A 23,741-nucleotide genomic window follows, 5' to 3' on the forward strand; every position below is an offset into this window, starting at 1 on the left:
TTAATTCAATTCGATTTAGTTTTTTATTAAAAAATTTCTAGAAAACTGAATTGAATTTCAAAATGTTGCATTTGTTAAAGCATAAATAAACTATCCAAACTTGCTTCCCACCTCAAATCACAGATCCTTTCCTCTATTCATTGACTTTCACACTTAGCCCCACCCACCACATTTTTAGCCCTCCTCCTCCTCCTCCTCCTCCTCCTTCACTCACCACTTCCTGATAGAACTGCCACCCATGGCCACAACCATAGTCACGAGCCCACTATAACATTCTGGTTCTAATACTAGTAGGCTAATAATTACAATAATTTTTTTTAATTGAAATGGTTTTTATTAAATAGGTGTATTTAGAATTGAGAAAAGAAAATAAAAATGAGGACTCATAAGGAACTATCTAGAACCTAGTTAGAAAAAAAAAATAAATTAGTGGGACTAATATGGATATTTTTAGAGGATTAAAAAGAGGAGATTTTTTAGGGAACATTGGAGAGAGCAGGGAGAGAGTCTTCTAGACCGAAAGAAATAGAGAGAAAGGAAGGAAAGAAATAGAAAGCAGGGAAGGAAAGAAATTCAGCCAGCTTAACCTTTCCCTAGCCTAAATTTTTAGTTGTTCTCTCTCTAAAATCCCTTATTTAGCCCACCTTTTTCTATACCATAGTTGAATTGCTTATTTTCTCACCGAAAAAAAGAAAATGCGAATCAAGCAACCAAAATGAGTGTCACCCACTGTTGTCCTTCATTACTAGAGGTGCTCACAGCATCAATTGGAGCTCCTAAGTAATCCCTCACCTTCTTTAGCTTCTATTAAACTCTTCCTAACTTTCATTTTAGCTGTAGGGTTTAGAGGTGAAGATAAATCAAAGAATTGGGAGAAACAAAACCTACAACTTCAACTTTGATTAAATTTTCACCGTATGGAGGCTGTCATTGAGTTCACTTGAGCATCTTCTTTTTCATCACAATCATTATCTAATCGATTTGATGTTAAGCCAAGCTCACATACTAGAAGTAATTGGGTTACTTTTCTTTCTTGTTAGTTTCCCCATTTTGATTTAATCATACCTTTGGTTGTTTGTCATTTCTGCTCATCTATTTAAATTTATTTGGCTATACAAGGGTTGAATTTTTCTTTAAGTGTTATGGTTGAAGGGGTGTTAGTTTCTTAGGTTTGGGTATTTTGGGGTTCTTCCTGTTGGAAATTGGTTAGCTTAGGAAACTTTCTCTCCTTCCCCTGTCTTTTATTCATCTCATCAATATATTGCTGCTTAGTAAAACAAAATCATCAAATGTGTTAATCATGGAAGAATGAAACAATTAATTAGTAATTAGGAAATTGAAAGGTCTAGTTACATGTTCTCTATCCAAAGGATATTAAACTAAGGGCATAACTAAAATAGCCAGGGTGTAGGCTCCATCAAGTAGAGCTTCTAATTTTTTAGAGTCTCAAGTAATTTATGATTGAAGAATGTGATTTGTTTTCCCATTCCTATCCTTAAACACAGCAACTAGATCAGGCATAGGGCAGAACTTGAACCATAGGAGTGGATTTTTGAAATTAACAAGTTAACCCTACATTTGAGAGTGTTGATGAAAAAAAAATTATTATATATTAGCTTTTTTTTTTTTTTTAGTAGCTGCATACTTGGTTAATTTCTTTCTCCAATTCATTCGGTTTTGTGTCTTTAGAGAACCTTCGTAATTAAATATTTCATCAACTTTAATGTTTATCGCTTTGCTAAGCTTATTTAGGGAACTAGTGTCTTCTACTAATGCCTTGCTTGTTTATGAATTTATTTGAACTATGTTTGCTAAAAATAGGTAGAGCTGATGTATGAAAATATGACAGTAATTCAAATCATATTGTTATTATTATTATTATTATTATTATTATTATTATAGAAAATACAATGAGTTAGAGGATGGATTTTATTATTATTATTATTATTATTATTATTATTATTATTATTATTATTATTATTATTATTATTATTGTGCGTGGAGACTTCATGGATGGGCATCTGTCTTAATTGAATTGCTTATGGATAAAATCATGTTGAAATTTGTATTCGAACAAAGGAAAATGTTGAGTTTTAAAGGGAGATGCTGTCAAATTTTTCTATATGAATTTGGAAATAGTTAAAAGTTTTGTAGTAAAATTTATAGCTAGAAAGTACAATTTAAAAGTATTAATTATAAATAATTTAAGAGCTACGTGGATTTGATCCTCCATAGTGCCAAGGGGTTAGAAAGTTTGAGTAGTAATATGTAAATTTCAGGGACTAAAGGAGATATTTTGTAATTATTTTCTATTTATGCAATTTTGAGGTGTGATGGCTCAAGTATAGTGATATCTCCTCTTGTCACACCTCATTGTGTTTCTAATGCTCTTTAGGGGGGAGTGACTAGTTGACCAGTGCTGGGCTCAATAGTTACTAGTTGGTGAGTCCCTATTCCTTCACTCCTTGTAGGTTTCCCCTCTGCCTACAAGTGATGTAAGGAATCCTTATTTCATTGTATTGATTATGCTATTTGAATGAAATAAGTAGCCCATTCTTGATATATATGTGCCTCGTTGTTTATGAGGCTTGAGATGCCTGTGCATATATATTATTGCCCCCTTTGCTTGATGTGTTTGTTGTGCTTGTGATGTTTGCTTATATGAGATGTTTGGAGAGTTTCCCTCAATTGGCTTGCTAAAGCCCCATTATAGTGAAATGCCCTTTTAATGTTCAGATTATTATGAGAATCTCCTGGCTAACTTGTCTTGAAAGAGCTCAAGCCAAGTGCCACACGGTCCCAAGTGAGTGCTAAAACTTGGGCCCGTGACACATAGGAGGTACGTAGGCAGCCTTTGAATGCAGTCCAAAGAGGGTAAACTTTGTTTTCTTATTTATATTTTTTTGTTTTGAATTTCTTTTATCATTCATCTTTTATGGGTTATGTTTAGACAGACAATCAACTTTTGAATTTTTGTTTGCTAGTAATATTGAGGATTATAATATAATGCCACTACTGAATAAATATCCTTAATTGGGTTTTTTCTGAAATTACAAGCTTTGTACTTGATTTTAATTGTTGGTTTCTTAGGCAAACGATGTTATATTCACTTGGACACTTTTACATTTTACATAGATTGAATATATTAGAAAAAAGAAAATTTATGTCTTTAGTAGCTATTATATTCAATTAGTCCTTTCTTCAAAGAAAATTTGTCACTTTAGTTACAGTTTACCATGTTCTACTAGTTAGAGGATAGGGTGTGACACCCACAATGACAAACGTGACAATCTCCTGCACTCCCTTGGTTTTTTGAATCCTCGAGGCCATTGATCTATTCTCCTCCACTCCCACAGACAAAGACCTACGGACTACTTGTGTCTTGCCTCGCATGCATGCTCTTTTCTCCCTTGGCCCTCATTCACTTGTGTCTCGATTGTAGCATTTCCTGATCTGGGGTGGGGTATGATTGAAGCTTGCTGGAATGTTGGTCTGCTCGTTGACGACTTGGTGGTGGAATGGAAATAAGGGTTTTTAGAAATGCCAGGTTTGCCTTGGTGCTCTGTTCTGCATAAATGCAACTATGTAATTTCAAATTTTCATCAATTCAGTGTAAATGTAATTTTATGATTTTGAATAAATTTTATGACCTTGAGACTGACTATGACTATGATTTTGAATCAATTTTGTAATTTTATGATTTCAAATTTTCATCAATTTTATGTAATTTTGAATAAATTCTATGACTCTAATTGTGATGTGCTATTTGGTTTTATTTGAGTTTTGTTGTGACTGTGATTGTGAGTGCTGGGAAATGGGAAGGGAGAGAATGGGAGAAAGTTGTGAAAAAAAATGGAAAAAAAAAATAGAAGAAGGGGAAGAACCAAATTTTTAAACTGAACCAAACTAAATTATTTCGATTTGGTTCGGTTTGGTTCAGCTATTTTTATAGTTTAATTCAGTTATTTTGATAAATTTTGGTTTTCAGTTTAATAAGTTTGGTTTGGTTTTAAACTGAACTGACCAATTGCTCACCCCTAATCTCAATTAGAAAAAATTATGGCCTTTTTTTATAGTCTAATACCTTTTCTCTTACAAGTTTTGCGCCTACTATTTTAATCGTCAATTGAAGAAAAAGGATATTATAATAGTAGGCATGAAACTTGTTAGAGAATAGGTAAAAGAAAAAAAAATATTGATAAGTGATTCAATATGTAAAAATATAAATACATTATAATATAGATTGGCTTGACTCGATGCCAATCTAAATTTTAATCTGGCCTCATTGAGGAGTTAGACTCAATTAGATTGCAAGAATTAAAATGTTAATTAGATAGCAAGAATTAAGATGTTCTTATCTTTTGGCCAAAAAAAAATTGAAATGGAAAATAAAATTTGATATTAATACTCAAATTTTCAAGAGTAATTGACACCTCAAAGGGGAATCCACGAAAAGTTTTACAGGAGGCACTAAACTTGCCGGAGAAAAGATAAAAAGAAAGAGTAATACAAAACTTTTCACAAAGATATAATCAACACATAATTGTGAAGATGTAGACTTTATAATCTATTTTATCCATAATCTGGCAAATTAACTCTCAAAGCCAATCTTCTAAATTACATAGATTGATAATTAATTATGACTATACTGTTAAAAGGTGGAATTTTCAACTAATAGTGTTTAGTTCCTCAATTTATGATTGTCGATCACTAATATTTGACCACTAATTATCAATAATCAATGATTGATTGTAAGTATTTAACCAAACCAGCCATTAATCTCTACAATACTTTATATTCAAATTCAAGTAAAGGCCGAAGAACTAACCATTTCAAAAAACTAATAATAATAATAATATAAATCTATATGAAAAACGCTCAATTAATTAAGATACAATCTTTGTGTACACAAACTGAATATTAAAAAATACCAATACAAATGCCATTTCTTTGCTAATATTAAAAAATAATAATAATAACCTTAAGCAAGAATAGTATTATTAATTAAGCGCTTGGACTCCCCACAGCCCATGTTAGCTTGTGGGGGGTCTGAAACCATCACTGATCCCGATTCAAACAATGCTAACATTCCCATGAAGAAGTGAGACTCGATATGGCAATGGAAAAGCCAGATGCCTGGATTATCTGCTCGAAACCTCAATGCTGTCCATCCATAAGGGTGAAGCGGCACTGTATTCTTCATTATTGGATTATCCAAATTATATTTCCCAACATCAGTTTCATTGTTGAACTTTCCGGTCCCATATCCTAACACCCAAAAATCATGCCCATGTAGATGCCAAGGATGTGTCTCGCTATTATTCTTCGTCATGGTGTTGGCATTTTGAAGTATAATATCCACTGTGGAGTTAAATATGAGCCTGTAAATGGATGTACTAGAAGTGGCATTTGTGTTATTCGCAACATTGAATATGTCATAATCTGGGTTGTAGTTTTCTGGAGGTGGGGTTTGATCAAAAACATCACTCATATTTTCCTTGAGTGCTATGAGGTATGGGGTAGTAGGTAGGGAGTGAGATACATTGTTAAGAGACCAGCGATATTTGCCATCAATGGTGTTCTGCGTGTTGAGAAGTACAATCACTCTATCTGATGTCTTGGGAGGGGACTCTACATGACCTTGAAGTGCTTTAATGGCGAGGCTTTGGTTTATTCTGGAATCAGTATCATTCCAAAGGGGACCAGGAGGTGGTACAGTAGGAGGCAATTTATGGAAATGATTTGGGTAGTAATTGAAAATGGCTAATCCATCAGGAGTTGCTGGTTTTCGACTAACCACATTTATGGTAGCCCAGTAGTTCCTTGTAGGGTCTTGAGTGGCGTTCACTAAGACAGAAAATGTCTCACCAGAGTAAATGTATAAGTTCTGGGTAACAAATGGCTCAACATATGTCCCATCAGCTTCAACAACTGTCATGTTGTGGCCCTGTATTTGAGAATAATCTTTTGATTAGTTTTCAGAAGATATTTCCTATGCTTATTTGATTAAAGAATAGCGTTAACAATTCAATGATCGAGTATCTGTCTCATAATAATCAACAGTAGAATTACCTCTATTTGGAAACTGAAAGAAGAAAGTGAAGTCAAGCTAGCAATCCTATACCGGTATGTTTTTCCAGGAATTACTGTTAATACTGCTGGAGAACATGTAGGATTTGTTAGATTACAAACTTCTGGGTCTACACTTGAACCCAAAAGAGAACAATTGTACTTCCCTCTTCCATTGATTAGAAGTGACTGAAATACCAAAAAAAAAAAAAAAGGAATAAATATATAAATAATAAAAAGAATCTAGATGGAGACAGAGAGAGGGATTCGCTTACCTGAGGTTCTCCAACCCACTGAAAAGGTATCGAAGACAAGTTCGTGGCTTGTTCATAAGGATTGTGGTGGTACCAATCACTAAGGATGATGTCTCTATCATAATCATAAGGAAAGGGGAAGGGCTCTGGTTGTCTATTAGGAAGTGATACACGGATTATTCCATATAGCCCTGATTCTCTTTGCATTCCATAATGCGAATGATACATATATGTTCCAGCCTATATTAACAAATGACAGATCAATAATGCATTTGGTAATTAGAGGCAGAAAATAGTATGTGTGGGGATATTATAAAAGTGAGAAAATATTTGTCTACTACACAATGAAAATAATTGTCAACATGAAGTATAATTCAACCTGACTACTTAAAATTAAGCTTCTCGCTATTTTCACCCTTATTGAGTTAAGATTTTAGAGATGTACAAGCTAGCATGATTGAAGAAAAATAGAAGTAAAGATCTAAATATAGTCAAATGCATTAAAGATCATAATCAATAAGTTTTGTTAATAGATAGTGAGATCGAAGAGAGATGGAGATGCTACATACTTTGATCAACTATTCAATGTGAGTGAAGTGGATGACTTTACAGGCCTTAATGTTCTATTAATAGAGATGAACCTTAACTATATTCGTAGATTCAGGTTGATTGAAGTTAAAGAGGCCATGAAAAATATGAAGATAGGAAAGCTTGTGACATAGATGGTGTAACACCCTCTCTGTAGCAACTCCGTACATTCTACTGTTCTGGTGACCAGTGTCGGTCCGGACAGCTAGAACGTCCGGAAAAATATTTAAACTCAAGTGAGGAACCATAATTAACTCAAATATTAATAAGAAAAATTTAGAAAAAATTTTAGAAATAAAATACAACCAAGTTAAATGAGCCGGTGCCCAAGCGATGGGTAACCTAGTAGGAAGTTGCGGTTCTCGCAACTAGGAGCCCTAGACCTGGGGAAAAATTCATGAAATAATTTTTAGGACTCCAGAGAAGGGTTGTTGAGGTTCCTATGACATTAGAATGCCAAGAAAATATTTAGAAAAATTTTTTAATCGGTACAGACAATTTTGGCCAGTTAAGCCAAACGGAGGGCATTTTGGTCATTTCGTCTTCAGAGATGATTTTTGGCCGACTTGTACAGTTAAGTAAATAATTATTATAACATAAAATATGAATAAATATTGCTAAAAATTAAATTGAAAATGAGAAAAGAAGAGAAGAAAAAAAAATGAAAGAAAATACCAATTATGACATCATATGATGTAATTAAACACTTACCCACCAATCATATTTAATCAACACTTAAATTAACTAATAAAATATGGATAAGAATACAGCAAAAGCTCATAAAAATCCAACAACCATCACCCTCACAAAACTCACCCGTAGCTCTCAAACTCCATACCCATTCCACCATAGAAAGCTTACCAAAGCTTTATAACCCACCCAAATCTCACTTAAAACCCTAAGTCCACTTCTATAAAATTTGTCTCTACATCTTGAGCAAGTATTTGGCTGCCAAGAAAATTAAAGAAAGTGAAGGAAATTGAAGGGAAAATTCTGCCCTCCTAAGGTTAGTGCCCAATTTATTCTCTCTCACTCAATTCATCTTTAAGGACATGATTTAAGTTGAAATTGTAAGTTTAATGCATAACTTGAACTTTGAGAACTTGGAGACTTGAACAAAATTAGGGTTTGCTTATGAAATGGTATATGAACATTGTAATGGTCAATTAGTGACCATTTGAATGTGTTTGAGGAGGGAATAAGGTGAGTGGAGGCTTGGCATTTGTGTATGGGTGGGCTGCCCATGGTGACCTGCAGGTTTGGATCTGAGTCTAGCCTGTTTGGACTGCCATAACTTAAATTGTAGAGGTTCAATTGGTGTTTGGCCAATTGGACATGAAACTAGACACATAATGACACAACTTTGGTGAAGAAATCATGCCCATAAGACCAAACCAAGTGGACCAAAAGCTTGCCCCAATCCGGGTGTCCTGCAATCTGTCTCTGCAGAATAACCAAATGAACAGTAATTGTTCATTTGGCCATAACTCAGTGTAGAATGGCCCAATTGACCTGAAATTTTACCAGCAACAAGCTAAGATATAGACCAACAACTTTTATGAAGGAACCCACCCCAAATTATGACCAGAACCTATCCAACAAGGGAGTTGCAGTCACTGTTCACTGCACTATAGATATGGTCAGTCCAGAAAAATTCCAATCCGGCCAATTATGGTTTTTGGACCATAACTTGAGCTACAAAACTCCAAATGGAGTGATTCAAAAAAAAAAAAATTCAACTAGACAAAATAAGGAACAACTTTCATGTTTATCATTTTTCCAAATTCCCAACAATGATAACTAATAGAGAAAAAGAAAATAAGGTATGAAAACTGAAAATTTTGCTCAATTAACTTTAAGCTTAGAAATGGTATTGGTAACCAATACCAACAAATTTTGAATGTAAAATGTGGTATGTTGGGAGTGTTAAAACCAATGTACCTATTGTCCATGCAAAATTCAACATTTTTGTTGACTAATGAAGGGAATAGTAACACCAAAACTTGAAATTCAAAAATTGTAAAACTTAAAAGTGTAAAAGGCCCTAGTATACCTAACAAGATTGGTTTTGATAGTTTGGCATGCCAATAGGGTTCAGTTAGCAGTACTGCACATGGTATTATGCCATTCTGTGATTTTATGGCTTTTAGCCATTCTGACATTGTGTTGAGACTTGGCCTTGTGCCTAATATTATCTGACTTATTAGGTACATTGCCTGCCGGAGATACATATGTGACCGATGGTGTGACGGCCCGAGGTACTTGATACCCAGTGCCAGTTTACCCGTTTATCCAGTCTAGTCGTCCAGTATAGGTTACTTGGGCAACCAAAAATGAAAGTGGATAAATTTAAAGAAATAATGAATATAACCAGTACAAAATAAGTAAGACTACAAATACTCATCAAAAATTTATTTGCAATAAGAAATCAATATATTCACTGCATATTTATTTTATGTTATTTCTTTTTATTTTATTATTGGCACCACTAAGTATTATTGCTTAGCGCGTTACTTTTGCCACACGTAGGTTCTGGAGAGATCGACCGAGAGCCCAGTAGACCACAGACTAGGTGAGACCTTCTGCAGCTCTGCATAGTGTCCGTGTCACCTCACCGACGTCAGTGCATTGGTAGGACACTAGGTTTTATTTTGATATTTTGTAATTAACTTTTATTTTCTCATATGTAATTGAAACTTATGTAATGTATTTTTGTATTAATGTAAATAATGAAAATTGTGTTTATGAATAGAAAAATTGAGTATTTATTTATTGCTTATATATGAATACCATGAGAAATAAATGATTGAGAAATGGAAATGTTGTGGAAAATATTGAGATTTTGATAATTATTGGAGTTTAAGAATGATTGGAAATGATTATTGGAAGTGTTTTTCACAGGTTCCGAAGAACTGTTTTCTCCATTTTTAGCCGGTACTCTGCCGGATTTTGTATAAAATTTTCGGAACCTCAAATAAATTATAATTTCAATAAATGACTTAAATGAATTATATTTCACAAATTATATTCAAAACTATGATAAAAATAAATTAAGGAAGAATAAAAATGATTGAGATAAAATAGAGTGCTTCGGTACACTGTGTGACATATCTTACTCGGATATACTGTAGACGGGTAAGGGGTGTCACATTTAGTGGTATCAGAGCACAGTTTAGGCGTTTCTGGGCCTAGATTGAGTCCATACCATGCATTGCATTTGTAAGAGTCGAGGTGACACTAATGCAGATCTGTTTGTCTTTATTATTTTGAATAGGATATGAACCCTACATCACAGAGAGCAGTTGAGGAGGAAGTGGAGAGTCATGCTCTACCTGCACCAGCTGAGACTAGGGGTAGGGGAGAACCTGCTCCGCTAGCTCCATCAGAGCCTGCTCAACCTCCACAGGCTGTGTTCCAGCAAATGGCCGAATTCTTCAAACAAATGGCTGGGGTAATGCCACCACCACCACCACCTTCACAACCGAAATCATACCTGGAAAGATTGAGAAAATTTGGAGTAGTGGACTTCTTTGGCAAGAGAGAAGATGATTCTGTTGCAGCTGAAAATTGGTTGAACAGAATAGGAAGGGTTTTAAAACAACTCCACTGCACTCCTGAACAAAATCTAGAAGCTGCTGTATCTCTGTTGCAAGATGATGCATATGAATGGTGGGATACGGTGTCCAGTGAAGTACAGCTAGAAGTAATAACTTGGGACTTCTTCCTCTCCGAATTCAAGAAGAAATATGTGGGTAGTGTATACCTAGAAGAGAGAAGAAGGGAATTCATTAACCTGAGGCAGAGACAGTTGACAGTGGCCGAGTATGAAAAGGAATTTGTCAGATTGAGCTGCTACGGAAAAGAGATAGTCCCTAATAAGGCTGAAAGGTGTAAGAGATTTGAAGAGAGATTAAATAACAACATAAAGATCATGATTACTGCCTTGGGAATCACCGACTTCACCAAGTTAGTGGAAGCTGCAATAAAAGTTGAAAAGGTTAGAATAAGTGAGCAGACCAGAAGAGAGAGACAGCAGAAGAGGGGCTCGGGTCAGTCTAGTTCATCTCCTGCACCTGGGAAGAAGTTCAAAGGTCCACCTGCACAGAGTTCAGGTCAACCACAAGGTCGAGTGGTCTCAGGGGCCCAGGCCACAGTTCACCCCTAGGAGAGGTCAGTCCACACCATCAGTGGGCAGCTCTCCAGGGACGGGGTTTAGGGGACCAGCCCCAGCATCTTCTGCATGTCCACATTGTCTGAAATGGCATAAGGGGGAGTGTTGGAGAGTGACTGGTGCCTGCTTAAGGTGTGGGTCAACAGAGCATCAGTTGAGGAACTGTCCACGCAGAACTACTATAGCTGCTCCAACACAAGCAGACAGACTTGCTCCTGCACCACAAAGGGGTAGGAAATCTGGCAAATCTGAGGCAGTGGGACTATCACAGAGGCCTGCATCTGAGCTAGCAGAGAGGCTTGAGGGCAGACCACCTGCCAGAGCCTATGCCATGAGAGCTCAGGAGGAGCAAGATGCCCCGGACGTCATCAGGGGTACGTTCTCCCTCTATAATACATCTGTGCATACATTGGTGGATCCAGGATCCACTCATTCATATATCTGCATCAACCTACCCGTAGAAAGGAGGATACTAGTAGGGGAGAGTGACCAAGACATTCTGGTCACTAATCCATTGGGCCACAGTGTAGTGGTGAACAAAGTATACAAGGGTTGCCCGTTAAGGATTCAGAAGTATGAATTCTTGGCAGCCCTGATTGAGTTGCCTTTCCATGAGTTTGACATGATTTTGGGAATGGACTGGTTGTCACGTCATCAGGCAATGGTTGATTGTAAATTGAAGAGAATTTCTTTGAAAACTCCTGAGGGTAATGAGATTACAGTTGTGGGGGAAAGGACAGATTTCTTGTTCAATGTTATCTCAGCCACAGTTGCAAGAAAAATGATGAGAAAAGGCTGTGAAGCCTACTTAGCACATGTGGTGGATACTAGGCAGGCTAAGCCAGATCTATGTGACATACCCACAGTAAAAGACTTCCCAGATGTGTTTCCTGAAGAATTGCCTGGTTTGCCACCAGAAAGGGAAGTTGAATTTACTATTGAGACACTGCCGGGTACAGCACCAATCTCTATTGTCCCTTATAGGATGGCACCCACAGAATTGAAGGAACTGAAAATCTAGTTACAGGAGTTACTGGATAAGGGGTTTATACGCCCCAGTGTGTCACTGTAACACCCTCTAAGTTCGGTAGTGCGTTCTACTGTTCCGGTGACCAGTGTTGTCCGGACAGCTAGGATGCCTAGAACTACACTTCAATATGAGTGAGGAGACATAAAATAATAAAATACAAGAAAAACAAAGGAAAAATAATAGCAAAGAAATGTAACCAAGTTAAGCGAGCCGAGAACCCTAGCGATGGGTGACCGCACTGGGAAGTCACGGCGTGGACCGTTGACTAGCTACTCGGATCATGGGAACCCTGGAAAATATTTTTAGGACTTAAAGAGACATCAATTGAAGTAGGAATATCATTAGAAATATCAAAGAAAAATTAAATAATTAGTACAAAGAAAAGTGAGAAATCGAAAAACAGACAAAGCCCGTTGTTACCGAAAAATCGGGAATGCAACCCGAACAGGGGCATTATGGTCATTTGACATCCCGAATTGTCTTTTGACCTAAATTTCCATTAAAAATAAATGATATTACACTTAGAAAATAAAATGAAAAATTAATTTGGTGGTACCTAAAGTAAATAGTAAGAATTAAGGGTTTAATGTGGAATAAGTGAGAATTAAGCTTATTATATGATTTAAATTTTGTGAGTGGACTACTAGGGATTTAATTAAACACTAAATGGCAGCTGTAATTCCATTATCCAAGCTGAATACCTCATCTTCTTCATTTCACTAAACCTAGCCGAATTGAAGAACCAAGAAAACCTCCATTGCCGTTTTCTTTAAGCTCTCCTAACCCATTCATTTCAATTCCAATCACCTAGATTTCTTCATTAAAGATTGTCTACACATCATAAGGAAGAGTTTGATACTAAAGTCAAGAAGTTTGGTGAAGGTTTAACAAGTCCTAAACATAGGTGAGTTTACATTTTTGAAGATTTCTTTATTAAACTTTGTGTACATGTTATGGGTGTTGGATTTGTGAAGAAAATTTTCAAGTTTGAGAAGTTATTGATGTGTTCATTTTGGACAGCCATGGAGTTATGTATTTAATGAAATATTTGTACATATATTTGATGAGAAATGATGTTGATTAGGGGATTTAATATCCTAGTAAATTATTCCATATGTATATGGTGATTTTGCACTTGGAATAGAAATTGATGAATTGTAGGACACTTTGGTATTGAGGAACATTTTCGGCAGCCTTGGGACTCTTGGATAAATGTATGTGTTTATGAAGGTATTGGCAGAATATTGACATTGAGGATTGATGGATATGTATATAGAGTGATTGTGTAAAGTGTATGTAAGAATTAGTAATGTTTAGGTGTATATGTGATTATACTTAGACTTTGTAAATTTGAGTTTATTTGGTGTATTGAGGATGTGTGTAATCTGCCCAAAGTGACTTTAAAGTGAAGAGGTATGTGGTTTTGGTAATGTACCAAAACAGAATTGGTAAGGGAAGTAGACATATAGCAATTAAATGTGTAATGGATACATGTATAAGTAAGGTAATTAAGGGCAGTATACATTTTAGCCTATAACTTTAAATGTGTAACCTCAATTGGTATGAGACCAATTGAAGGTGAAACTAGGCACAAAATGTGCCAACTTTCATTGAGAAAGCATACCAAAATTCTGCTTGCAAGGTGGCATGAAAAATGACCAATTCGGATTAAGTGCAATTGAAACCTAAAAACTGACCAATTGGGCAGCAGTTAGTGTTTAGGCCATAACTCACTCAAAACAGGTCCAATTGACCTGAAATTTTAACCATGAATATTTAAGACCCATACCTACAAGTCTTATGAAGACACCAAAGCCCAGAAATGACCATAAGCAAGTCAAACAGCTTGCACAAGTTCGGGTCCAAAAACTGGCCGAACCAAAGTTGACCAAAATTGACCTAAAGTGACCAAATTTGATGCCATTTGACCAGCAATAGTAAAATGACCATAACTTGGTCTACATAACTCAGAATGACCTAAAATTTTGCCCCGCGTTCCATAAGACATAGATCTACAAGTTTGTAGTTTTAACCGAAACCCGAAAACCGAGGGAACTAGGTCGTCCGACTAGGTCAAACTAGTATCCCGGAATCCAGCAAGTTGCATTAAAATGCACTAAACAAGGAAATGAGTTTGGTAAAACGTACCAACCCTAAAACCCTATCGAATGTGACATATTAATGACACAAAAACCTAATTTACCTAAAACGCATCGAAGGTCGGTATATTAGGTGATTAAGCAAATAATAGCCTTCAGTGAATTACTTATCGAACATTATCGTTAGAGACAATTTAAATTAGTACTGAAACACTTCAAATTGTGTTTCTCAGTTACCAAAGACTCAGGAAAAGGGAAGGAAACACTGAGTCCAGACCAAGAGACAGTCATCAGAGGTTTGTGTACAACTAGTTTTCAACTGATTTTACTCCGAATAAGATTTCATATGATTAATTGTATGTTATTGTTTTAAATTGTGTTTGTGCACAACTAGTTTTTAACTGATTTTGTTTTGAATATTTCATATGATTAAATGACATATTTTTCTTATGTATTATGTTTAACAAGCATTGGATTTAATTCAATGATTATTGAAATTGTTATAGTATGTATGAATTTAGCTTTGTGAAATGGTATTTCCACAAGTATTAAGCATTGTTATGGATTGAATAAATTATGTTTTGAAAAATTGTGATAGAACATGTTTTGAATTGTGATGGTAATTTTCATGGAAAAATGCAAATTTATGATTTGAATTGTGATGAGCATAAAAATTATTGGATATTGGAATTGACTTTAAATTGAATTATATTGTGATTTATGCTCACTAAAAGGATTGTGATATTGTTTTATATCTTACTATAGATGCTTGACTAGGTTATTACCCGTCTCTCTCATTTGTTGAGAAGACAATGGAGTTAGTTGTGTTTTGATTACCATGGTACGTGCACAGGCTTAGATTTTCCTCTGATTTGAGGTTAGATCTAAGTTATTTTATCGTTATGGCCCTTGTGGAAGATTCATTATTGTGATGGTACTGTGCACGATGATTCGACCTCCCCAACCATAGGGAGTTAGAATCTGATTCGACCTCCCCGACCATAGGGAGTTAGAATCACATCGAAGATGGCCCTATCGGATTAGTCTTGCATAGTTAGTGAGATAAATAATGATTTTTAAGATACAGCATGGTTTTTGAGCTACAGCGTGGTTTTTGAGATACAACATGGTTTTGAGATAAAGATTGATTTTTGAGATACATAATGATTTTTGAGATACAGAATGGCTTTTGAATGGTAAAGAATTGTGATTTCAATTATGGTTTATGTATAATTGATTTTGTTGGAACTACCTTAAATGGTTAGTCATGATTTGATAAATTGAATGTCGTGATCAAAGTCATTTTATACAAATGATTTACATTATTGGAAATGAATATTTTGAGTTTTGGAATTTGATGAGTATTGATTTCCAAATTATTTATCAGAATTTTGTCAATGTATATTGTACTATGTTTTAAATTATAGTTGTGCACCATCGAGTTCACCACTCAATGATAGCTTTGTATGTCGTCGCAGTAAGAAGAGCATAGAGCAGTGAGTAAGTTTCTTTGAAGACACTTTCAGATCAGCTCCAGGTATATTATAGGTATACCCATGTACATAGGTCTGATGTATGCATGTAATAATATGTATGCAAATTATTTGAGCAGTTATAAATTAAAATTTGTACATTGAAGTTGTAAAGTAAATTATGAGTTATTTTGACTTGTAAAATTTGTATTATATTTCTTTTATCTCATCCTTTGAAAATACTGAAAAAATTTTTCTGGATTGAGTTGAGAAAAATATTGTGTTGAATTTTGTTGGAGTTGAGATTTGGAAAAATATTGAAGTGCTTTTTACAGGTTTTCTGAAGAACTGTTTTATCCAAAATACAGATGGCACTCTGCCAAAATTTTTACAGAAATTCCAAATAATTCAAATATGTTAGTTCTATCACTTCAGTTCAAAAAGGTTTTTAACACCTGTAAATAGTGCTCACCACTGTAAAAGAAGTAAGAAAAGTTTTTAAAATCCCTTGTAGTGTATTTAATGGATTATTAGTAGACGGAGTTGGTAATTCATTAGGTATACTATGGGATCATGTTATGCCTTACAGAGGGGTGGGGTGTGACAGTCATCATGGGGAGGTTCAGTGCTGTTTGTAAAGAAGAAAGATGGGACTTTGAGGTTATGCATTGATTACCAGCAGTTGAATAAAGTGACAGTGAAGAATAAGTATCCGTTGCCTAGAATTGATGATCTATTTGATCAGTTAAAGGGAGCAGGAGTATTTTCTAAAATTGATCTAAGATCAGGGTATCATCAGTTGAGGGTGAAGGATGCAGATGTGCCAAAGACTGCATTCAGGACCCGGTATGGGCATTATGAGTTTCTAGTGATGCCCTTTGGCCTAACAAATGCACCAGCAGCATTCATGGACCTTATGAACCGTATCTTCCATCCATACCTAGATCTGTTCGTAGTGGCCTTTATTGATGATATTTTGGTGTATTCCAAAACTAGGGAAGAACATGATGAGCATTTGAGGATTATTCTGCAAAGCCTGAGAGAAAAGAAGCCGTATGCTAAGTTGTCCAAGTGTGACTTCTGGTTGAATGAGATTGCATTCCTTGGACATATAGTGTCAGCTGATGGGATTAGGGTGGATCCTAAGAAAATAGAAGCAGTGATGGAATGGAAGCTTCCCAGGAATACAACTAAGGTCAGAAGTTTCTTGGGGCTAACTGGGTATTACAGAAGATTTGTGAAGGGATTTTTCTTAATAGCTGCTCCAATGACCAAGTTGTTACACAAGAATGTCAGATTTGACTGGAATGATAAGTGTCAAACTAGTTTTGAGAAGTTGAAGGCTATGTTGACAAAGGCACCAGTGTTAACACAGCCAATGTCGGGAAAGGACTTTGTGGTCTACAGTGATGCCTCTCATAATGGGTTAGGGTATGTATTGATGCAAGAGGGGAAGGTGGTCCCTTATGCTTCCAGGTAGCTAAGGCCACATGAACAGAATTACCCTACCCATGATTTAGAACTTGCAGCAATTATCTTCGCATTGAAGATATGGAGGCACTACTTATATGGTGAAAAGTGCTACATTTACACAGACCACAAAAGTCTAAAATATTTGCCAACTTAGAAGGAGCTCAACCTTAGAAAGAGGCGATGGATTGAGTTCCTGAAGGACTATGATTGTGTAATTGACTACCATCCTGGGAAGGCAAATGTAGTTGCTAATGCTTTGAGCAGAAAATCCATCACAGCTTTGAGATCATTGAATGCCCGTCTATCTTTGGTTCAAAATGGAGCTATTTTGGCTAAGTTGCAAGTGAGGCCAAACCTGCTACAGCAGATTTTAGATGGGCAAAAGGCAGATGAAAAGTTAATGGCTATTATGAGCAAAATCTCAGAGGGAAAAGCAACTGACTATGAGGTGAAAGCAAATGGGTGTCTGTACTACAAAGGAAGAGTATGTGTACCAGATAATGGGGAATTGAAAGCCAGTATTCTGAAAGAGGCACATGCCAGTGTTTATGCTATGCACCTAGGAAGTACAAAAATGTATCATGATCTGAAGCTTCATTATTGGTGGCCTGGTATGAAGAAGGATATAACTGACTATGTGACTAAATGCTTGACATGTCAGCAAGTCAAGGCAGAACATCAAGTTCCATCGGGTTTGCTACAGCCTATACGCATACCTGAATGGAAATGGGATCGGGTCACCATGGATTTTGTAAGTGGTCTACCTCTCACCCAGAAGAAACATGATGCAGTATGGGTGATAGTAGATAGATTGATGAAGTCAGCACACTTTCTGCCAGTTATGACTGATTACTCACTGGAGAAGTTAGCAGAATTGTATATCAGTGAGATAGTTAGACTGCATGGAATTCCACTTTCCATCATATCTGATTGAGACCCAAGGTTTACATTGAGATTTGGAAGAAGTTTCATGAATCCTTGGGTACACAACTCCACTTTAGCACAGCTTTCCATCCTCAAACGGATGGGCAATCAGAAAGAGTAATCCAGGTAAACAATTGAAACCAATGGAATTAATACAAATATTGAACTAAAATGATAATAATAACATGAAATATATGTCAGGTCCTTGAGGATATGCTGAGGAGTTGTGTCATTGAGTTGGAGAGAAGTTGGGATAGATACCTCCCATTGGCAGAATTTGCATGCAACAATAGCTACCAAGCTAGCATCCAAATGGCCCCGTATGAAGCACTGTATAAGAGGAAATGTAGAACTCCAGTGTGCTGGACTGAATTGGGTGAAGACAAAATAGTAGGGCCAGACCTGATGAAACAGACTGAGGAGAAAGTAAAACTAATCAAAGCCAATCTAAAGATTGCCTTAGATAGACAGAAATCTTATGCCGACCTGAAGAGAAAAGAAATAGAATATGCGGTTGGCGATAAAGTGTTCCTCAAGGTGTCACCGTGGAAGAAGGTACTGAGGTTTGGAAGAAAAGGTAAGTTGAGCCTTGGGTTCATTGGGCCATATGAAGTCATTGAACGTGTGAGACCAGTAGCTTACAGGCTAGCTTTACCACCAGAGCTGGACAAGATCCACAATGTGTTCCACGTGTCTATGCTAAGAAGATACTGCTCAAATCCTTCACATGTCATCTCCATGGAAGAAATTGAAGTACAACCGAAATTGACATATGAAGAAGAACCCATAAGGATTCTGGCTTGGGAAGTGAAAGAGTTGAGGAATAAGAAGATTCCACTGGTGAAAGTGCTTTGGAGGCACCACAATACCGAAGAGGCAACATGGGAAAATGAACAGACGATGAGGCAACAGTTCCCTCAACTGTTTGCATCATGTAAATTTCGAGGACAAAATTTAAATTAGAGTGGAAGAGTTGTAACACCCTCTCTGTAGCAACTCCGTACATTCTACTGTTCTGGTGACCAGTATCGGTCCGGACAGCTAGAACGTCCGGAAAAATATTTAAACTCAAGTGAGGAACCATAATTAACACAAATATTAATAAGAAAAATTTAGAAAAAATTTTAGAAATAAAATACAACCAAGTTAAATGAGCCGGTGCCCAAGCGATGGGTAACCTAGTAGGAAGTTGCGGTTCTCGCAACTAGGAGCCCTAGACCTGGGGAAAATTTCATAAAATAATTTTTGGGACTCCAGAGAAGGGTTATTGAGGTTCCTATAGCATTAAAATGCCAAGAAAATATTTAGAAAAATTTTTCAATCGGTACAGACAATTTTGGCCAGTTAAGCCAAACGGAGGGCATTTTGGTCATTTCGTCTTCAGAGATGATTTTTGGCCGACTTGTCCAGTTAAGTAAATAATTATTATAACATAAAATATGAATAAATATTGCTAAAAATTAAATTGAAAATGAGTAGAGAAGAGAAGAAAAAAAATGGAAGAAAATACCAATTATGACATCATATGATGTCATTAAACACTTACCCACCAATCATATTTAATCAACACTTAAATTAACTAATAAAATATGGATAAGAATACAACAAAAGCTCATAAAAATCCAGCAGCCATCACCTTCACAAAACTCACCCGTAGCTCTCAAACTCCATACCCATTCCACCATAGAAAGCTTACCAAAGCTTTATAACCCACCCAAATCTCACTTAAAACCCTAAGTCCACTTCTATAAAATTTGTCTCTACATCTTGAGCAAGTGTTTGGCTGCCAAGAAAATTAAAGAAAATGAAGGAAATTGAAGGGAAAATTCTGCCCTCCTAAGGTTAGTGCCCAATTTATTCTCTCTCACTCAATTCATGTTTAAGGACATGATTTAAGTTGAAATTGTAAGTTTAATGCATAACTTGAACTTTGAGAACTTGGAGACTTGAAAAAAATTAGGGTTTGCATATGAAATGGTATATGAACATTGTAATGGTCAATTAGTGACCATTTGAATGTGTGTGAGGAGGGAATAAGGTGAGTGGAGGCTTGGCATTTGTGTATGGGTGGGCTGCCCATGGTGACCTGCAGGTTTGGATCTGAGTCCAGCCTATTTGGACTGCCATAACTTAAATTGTAGAGGTTCAATTGGTGTTTGGCCAATTGAACATGAAACTAGACACATAATGACACAACTTTGGTGGAGAAACCATGCCCATAAAACCAAACCAAGTGGACCAAAAGCTTGCCCCAATCTGGGTGTCCTGCAATCTGTCTCTGCAGAATAACCAAATGAACAGTTTCATTTGGCCATAACTCAGTGTAGAATGGCTCAATGGACCTGAAATTTTACCAGAAACAAGCTAAGTTATAGACCAACAACTTTCATGAAGGAACTCACTCCAAATTATGACCAAAACCTATCCAACAAGGGAGTTGCAGTCACTGTTCACTGCACTGTAGATATGGTCAGTCCAGAAAAATTCCAATCCGGCCAGTTGTTGTTTTTGGACCATAACTTGAGCTACAAAACTCCAAATGGAGTGATTAAAAAAAAGAAATTCAACTAGACAAAATAAGGAACAACTTTCATGTTTATCATTTTTCCAAATTCCCACTGCAACAGTAACTAATAGAACAGTAAAAATAAGGTATGAAAACTGAAAGTTTTGCTCAATTAACTTTAAGCTTGGAAATGGTATTGGTAACCAATACCAACAAATTTTGAATGCAAAATGTGGTATGTTGGGAGTGTTAAAACCAATGTACCTATTGTCCATGCAAAAGTTAACATTTTTGTTGACTAATGAAAGGAATAGTAACACCAAAACTTGAAATTCAAAAATTGTAAAACTTAAAAGTGTAAAAGGCCCTAGTATACCTAACAAGATTAGTTTAGATAGTTTGGCATGCTAATAGGGTTCAGTTAGCAGTACTGCACATGGCATTATGTCATTCTGTGATTTCATGGCTTTTAGCCATTTTGACATAGTGTTGAGACTTGGCCTTGTGCCTAATATTATTACAGCTTATTAGCTGTTCTGTTGCACACCGGGAGATACATATGTGACCGATGGTGTGACGGCCCGAGGTACTTGATACCCAGTGCCAGTTTACCCGTTTATCCAGTCTAGTCATCCAGTATAGGTTACTTGGGCAACCAAAAATGAAAGTGGATAAATTTAAAGAAATAATGAATATAAGCAGTACAAAATAAGTAAGACTACAAATACTCATCGAAAATTTATTTGCAATAAGAAATCAATATATTCACTGCATATTTATTTTATGCTATTTCTTTTTATTTTATTATTGGCACCACTAAGCATTATTGCTTAGCGCGTTGCTTTTGCCACACGTAGGTTCTGGAGAGATCGACCGAGAGCCCAGTAGACCACAGACTGGGTGAGACCTTCTGCAGCTTTGCATAGTGTCCGTGTCACCTCACCGACGTCAGTGCATTGGTAGGACACTAGGTTTTATTTTGATATTTTGTAATTAACTTTTATTTTCTTATATGTAATTGAAACTTATGTAATGTATTTTTGTATTAATATAAATAGTGAAAATTGTGTTTATGAATGGAAAAATTGAGTATTTATTTATTGCTTATATATGAATACCATGAGAAATGAATGATTGAGAAATGGAAATGTTGTGGAAAATATTGAGATTTTGATAATTATTGGAGTTTGAGAATGATTGGAAATGATTATTGGAAGTGTTTTTCACAGGTTCCGAAGAACTGTTTTCTCCATTTTTAGCCGGTACTCTGCTGGATTTTCTATAAAATTTTCGGAACCTCAAATAAATTATAATTTCAATAAATGACTTAAATGAATTATATTTCACAAATATATTCAAAACTATGATAAAAATAAATTAAGGAAGAATAAAAATGATTGAGATAAAATAGAGTGTTTCGGTACACTATGTGACATATCTTACTCGGATATACTGTAGACGGGTAAGGGGTGTCACAGATGGTGTCCCTATAAATGGAAGTGTATTGGGACATTGGAGTAGCTTGGCTAACCAAGTTATTTAATAGCATACTTAAATCTGGAAAGATGTCAAATGAGTGAAGGAAGAGCACTTGGGTTCCTATCTTTAAGAATAAAGGAGATATTCAAAGTTGTACAAACTATTGTGGCATTAAATTGATGTGTTATGCAAATGTAATATCATTAACAAAGTTAAATGTAAGTCTCGTAAAACTATGATTAGGTCAGTTATCTTTTATGAGAGTGAATACTTGATATCTAAGGTACAATTTACTAATAAATGAGTCTAGTAAAAGTACAAATGTTAAGATAAATATCTAATAACATAATAATTGATAAAATTGGTCATGACTATATCTATCAGAGAGCGTATACAGCACACATTAAGAATGAAATAAGAGATGTTCTACTAAAACAGTTTGGATATGTCCAACATAAAGTATCAAATGCTCTAGTAATGGAAATGTGATAAGTTAGTGGAGGAAAGAGCAAAGAGAAAGGGTGAAACTTGAAATAATGTGAATAGTATAAAAAAATTTATAATTTTTAGATAATTAAGCAAAATCGATTTCAAATAAAGTTGAATGGCGAAAAATAACCATATAACATACCCCAATTAATTAGAAATTAAAGCTTAATTGTTGTTGCTTTGAGTTAAGATTGTAATAATATATCATCAAGTTATATACATATGTATGTATATATATATATATATATATATATATAGAGAGAGAGAGAGAGAGAGAGAGAGAGAGAGAGAGAGAGAGAGAGCTAATTTTCCCTCTCTTTTTCCGATTGTGTTTTGTACGTATTCACTTACCCTGTCGACAACAAATTTGTAGGTGAAGGTGTCACCAGGCATTGTAGCACATTGAGTAACTCCATCTGTTCCATCACTCCATTGAGTTCCAATCTGTTCAATAACCCGACAACAAACAGAAATTAGTAAATGAGAAAAAAAAGGGAAAAAATTAATTATTCTAGCAATATGGTAGAGATTGAAATGGAGATAAGTGTTAATTGTAAGTACCTGGCGGATCCCATGCCAGTGGATGGCAACATTTTCCATGACCAAGTTATTAATAACATTGACAATAATTGTATCACCTTGCACTGCATCAATTGCAGGTCCTGGAGTCATTCCATTAATGGCAATAGATAGCTTCTTGTAACAGTCAAGAAACTTGTACTGGTATGAAATCTCCCACGTATAGTTGTGGATTCTAGCCTCTGCAGGTGGAACATCAATTGAAACCCAGAGAATTGAAACCTGAAATATTATCAGAATTCTGGTCATCCGTTGTAAGAATAAGAGACTACCCATCTCTTTGATTTTCAGGCTTTTGATAGCTAATAGCTATAGCCTGCTGAAAAACTAAGAGGATTTAGCTCCTTTTATACAAGTTTGTAACGTTACTCTAGTCAATAAAAGACGCCTAATTCAATATTTTATTTTTCCTTTTCCCACGTTATAATTACGGATTATTTTCGAAATCGAATTCACAATTTCAAATGTTTCATACTTACTAATATTCTTGCACTTTTGTCATTGAGGTTCGTGACAAATTAATATTAATGTGCAAGATTCCATTTAAATTTGGTATAGCTACAGAAAGCCTGCGCGCATATGTGAACGAGATTTTTAGCTGTTGAATG

The 23,741-nt window shown here is 35.7% G+C and overlaps 1 protein-coding gene and 1 long non-coding RNA gene across 2 annotated transcripts; one reads left to right on the plus strand and one right to left on the minus strand.

Moving 5' to 3' along the window:
* Nucleotides 1–467: 467 nt before the first annotated feature.
* LOC110643457 (uncharacterized) lies at nucleotides 468–3,765 on the plus strand. The gene is made up of 2 exons (XR_009151775.1): nucleotides 468–751; nucleotides 841–3,765. It is a non-coding gene; the product is annotated as an uncharacterized LOC110643457 (long non-coding RNA).
* A 1,093-nt stretch (nucleotides 3,766–4,858) lies between these two features.
* On the minus strand, nucleotides 4,859–23,440 carry LOC110643456 (L-ascorbate oxidase). Its single transcript, XM_021795830.2, has 5 exons — nucleotides 23,116–23,440; nucleotides 22,906–22,998; nucleotides 6,345–6,563; nucleotides 6,073–6,258; nucleotides 4,859–5,947 (listed from the first exon to the last, which is right to left on the minus strand). The coding sequence occupies exons 1-5, from the start codon at nucleotides 23,407–23,409 to the stop codon at nucleotides 4,982–4,984; spliced, it is 1,758 nt and encodes a 585-aa protein (XP_021651522.1). The 5' UTR covers nucleotides 23,410–23,440; the 3' UTR covers nucleotides 4,859–4,981.
* Between the last annotated feature and the right edge of the window lie 301 nt (nucleotides 23,441–23,741).

Source organism: Hevea brasiliensis, chromosome 10 (genome assembly GCF_030052815.1).
Source record: "Hevea brasiliensis isolate MT/VB/25A 57/8 chromosome 10, ASM3005281v1, whole genome shotgun sequence".
NCBI classification, from domain to species: domain Eukaryota; kingdom Viridiplantae; phylum Streptophyta; class Magnoliopsida; order Malpighiales; family Euphorbiaceae; genus Hevea; species Hevea brasiliensis.

Bases quoted from the DNA above. Each gene is read 5' to 3' on its own strand.
- LOC110643456 (XM_021795830.2), bottom strand. From the start codon at position 23,409: ATGGGTAGTCTCTTATTCTTACAACGGATGACCAGAATTCTGATAATA. The intron at 6,564-22,905 runs GTAAGTGAATAC...TTGTTAATATAG, and splicing joins ACAAATTTGTTGTCGACAGG to GCTGGAACATATATGTATCA. The intron at 6,259-6,344 runs GTAAGCGAATCC...TTGGTATTTCAG, and splicing joins AGTGGGTTGGAGAACCTCAG to TCACTTCTAATCAATGGAAG.